The following is a 1,414-nucleotide window of genomic DNA, read 5'->3' on the forward strand; positions in this document are numbered from 1 at the left end:
TGCTCTCGGAGTCGCTGATGGAGGGAGCGTTTGGTCGAACCCACGTAGACCAGACTTCTATTAAATCTGTCATCCCACAGGGGAACCTCATATATAGCCCGGTGCGTGTTTCATGTCCAAATTGTCCTTCCCATTTCGAAGTAAGCTGTATACTGACCGCGGTCTCCTGTAAGTTATTTTATTTCGGGTGCTGGATGCGATTTCTCTGTATATCGCATCTAAATGGTGGTTGTACTCCACTATTTTTCTTGCACTAATATCGGCGGATCTTACCCCGGCTTGTAGGTTGTTACGAGTATTTTATTACACAACGACCATACACAAACTTGTGTGTGACCAAATGAGGGCGTACCCTTGGGCTATCAGGAATTCGATCGAACTGGTGGAGTCATTGAGGGTTCTTACCACTACAGAATCAACGTGTATCACCGTTCTTGATTTTGTATCACTGTTCCCGTCCATTAAAATACAGCCGTGCTTTTGCGAGATCAGGGATATATTACTAGCCCGACCACACGCCTATACACACTGCAAACAGATACTAGAATTGGCGCATATCCTCTGTTACTCATCCTTTTTCCGGTTTAATAACAAAACATACGTACAAAAACGAGGTGTCCCCATGGGTAGCCCACTATCGGGTGACTTATGCGAGCTAGTGATCAGGAGACTTGAACAACAAATCATCCCGTCATTCCTTACCAACATCCTCCTCTACAGGAGGTATGTAGATGACATCCTTATCATATGGAAGGCAGAACCAGACATAAATGGGTTTATCAATGCAATGAACACCAACGGGTATGGGCTAAGCGTTAAATTGGAACAAAAATGCAACATCTTCGCACATTTCCTCGACTTGGACATTCAAATAAGCGATAATAAAATCACGCATAAAGTATTTTACAAACAATGCCATGTACTTCTGTTCATCCCAGCTTCCTCTGAGGATCCATATTCGTATAAGATAGCGGCTTTTAGGGCACTAGTTAAGCACGCGTTCACGCACAACTCGAAATATGAAGACATAGTGGCCGAGCTAGGCCGTATCCAGGAAGTGGCATCTCAACACGGTTATGATAGGAACATAGTGTACAACATGGCACGCAAGTACGCACGGGGAAATACTCGTAACAACCTACAAGCCGGGGTAAGATCCGCCGTATTAGTGCAAGAAAAATAGTGGAGTACAACCACCATTTAGATGCGATATACAGAGAAATCGCATCCAGCACCCGAAATAAAATAACTTACAGGAGACCGCGGTCAGTATACAGCTTACTTCGAAATGGGAAGGACAATTTGGACATGAAACACGCACCGGGCATATATGAGGTTCCCCTGTGGGATGACAGATTTAATAGAAGTCTGGTCTACGTGGGTTCGACCAAACGCTCCCTCCATCAGCGACTCC

The 1,414-nt window shown here is 44.8% G+C and overlaps 1 protein-coding gene across 1 annotated transcript; it reads left to right on the top strand.

Annotated features, from left to right (window-relative positions):
- Positions 1–340: 340 nt before the first annotated feature.
- On the top strand, positions 341–1,183 carry LOC136979479 (uncharacterized). The gene has a single exon (XM_067275486.1). The coding sequence runs from the start codon at positions 341–343 to the stop codon at positions 1,181–1,183; it is 843 nt and encodes a 280-aa protein (XP_067131587.1).
- The last annotated feature ends 231 nt before the right edge of the window (positions 1,184–1,414 follow it).

Source organism: Centruroides vittatus, unplaced genomic scaffold (genome assembly GCF_030686945.1).
Source record: "Centruroides vittatus isolate TY-2023 unplaced genomic scaffold, ASM3068694v2 contig_628, whole genome shotgun sequence".
NCBI lineage: Eukaryota > Metazoa > Arthropoda > Arachnida > Scorpiones > Buthidae > Centruroides > Centruroides vittatus.

Excerpts from the sequence above, each read along its gene's own strand:
- LOC136979479 (XM_067275486.1), top strand. The coding sequence starts at position 341 with ATGAGGGCGTACCCTTGGGCTATCAGGAATTCGATCGAACTGGTGGAG.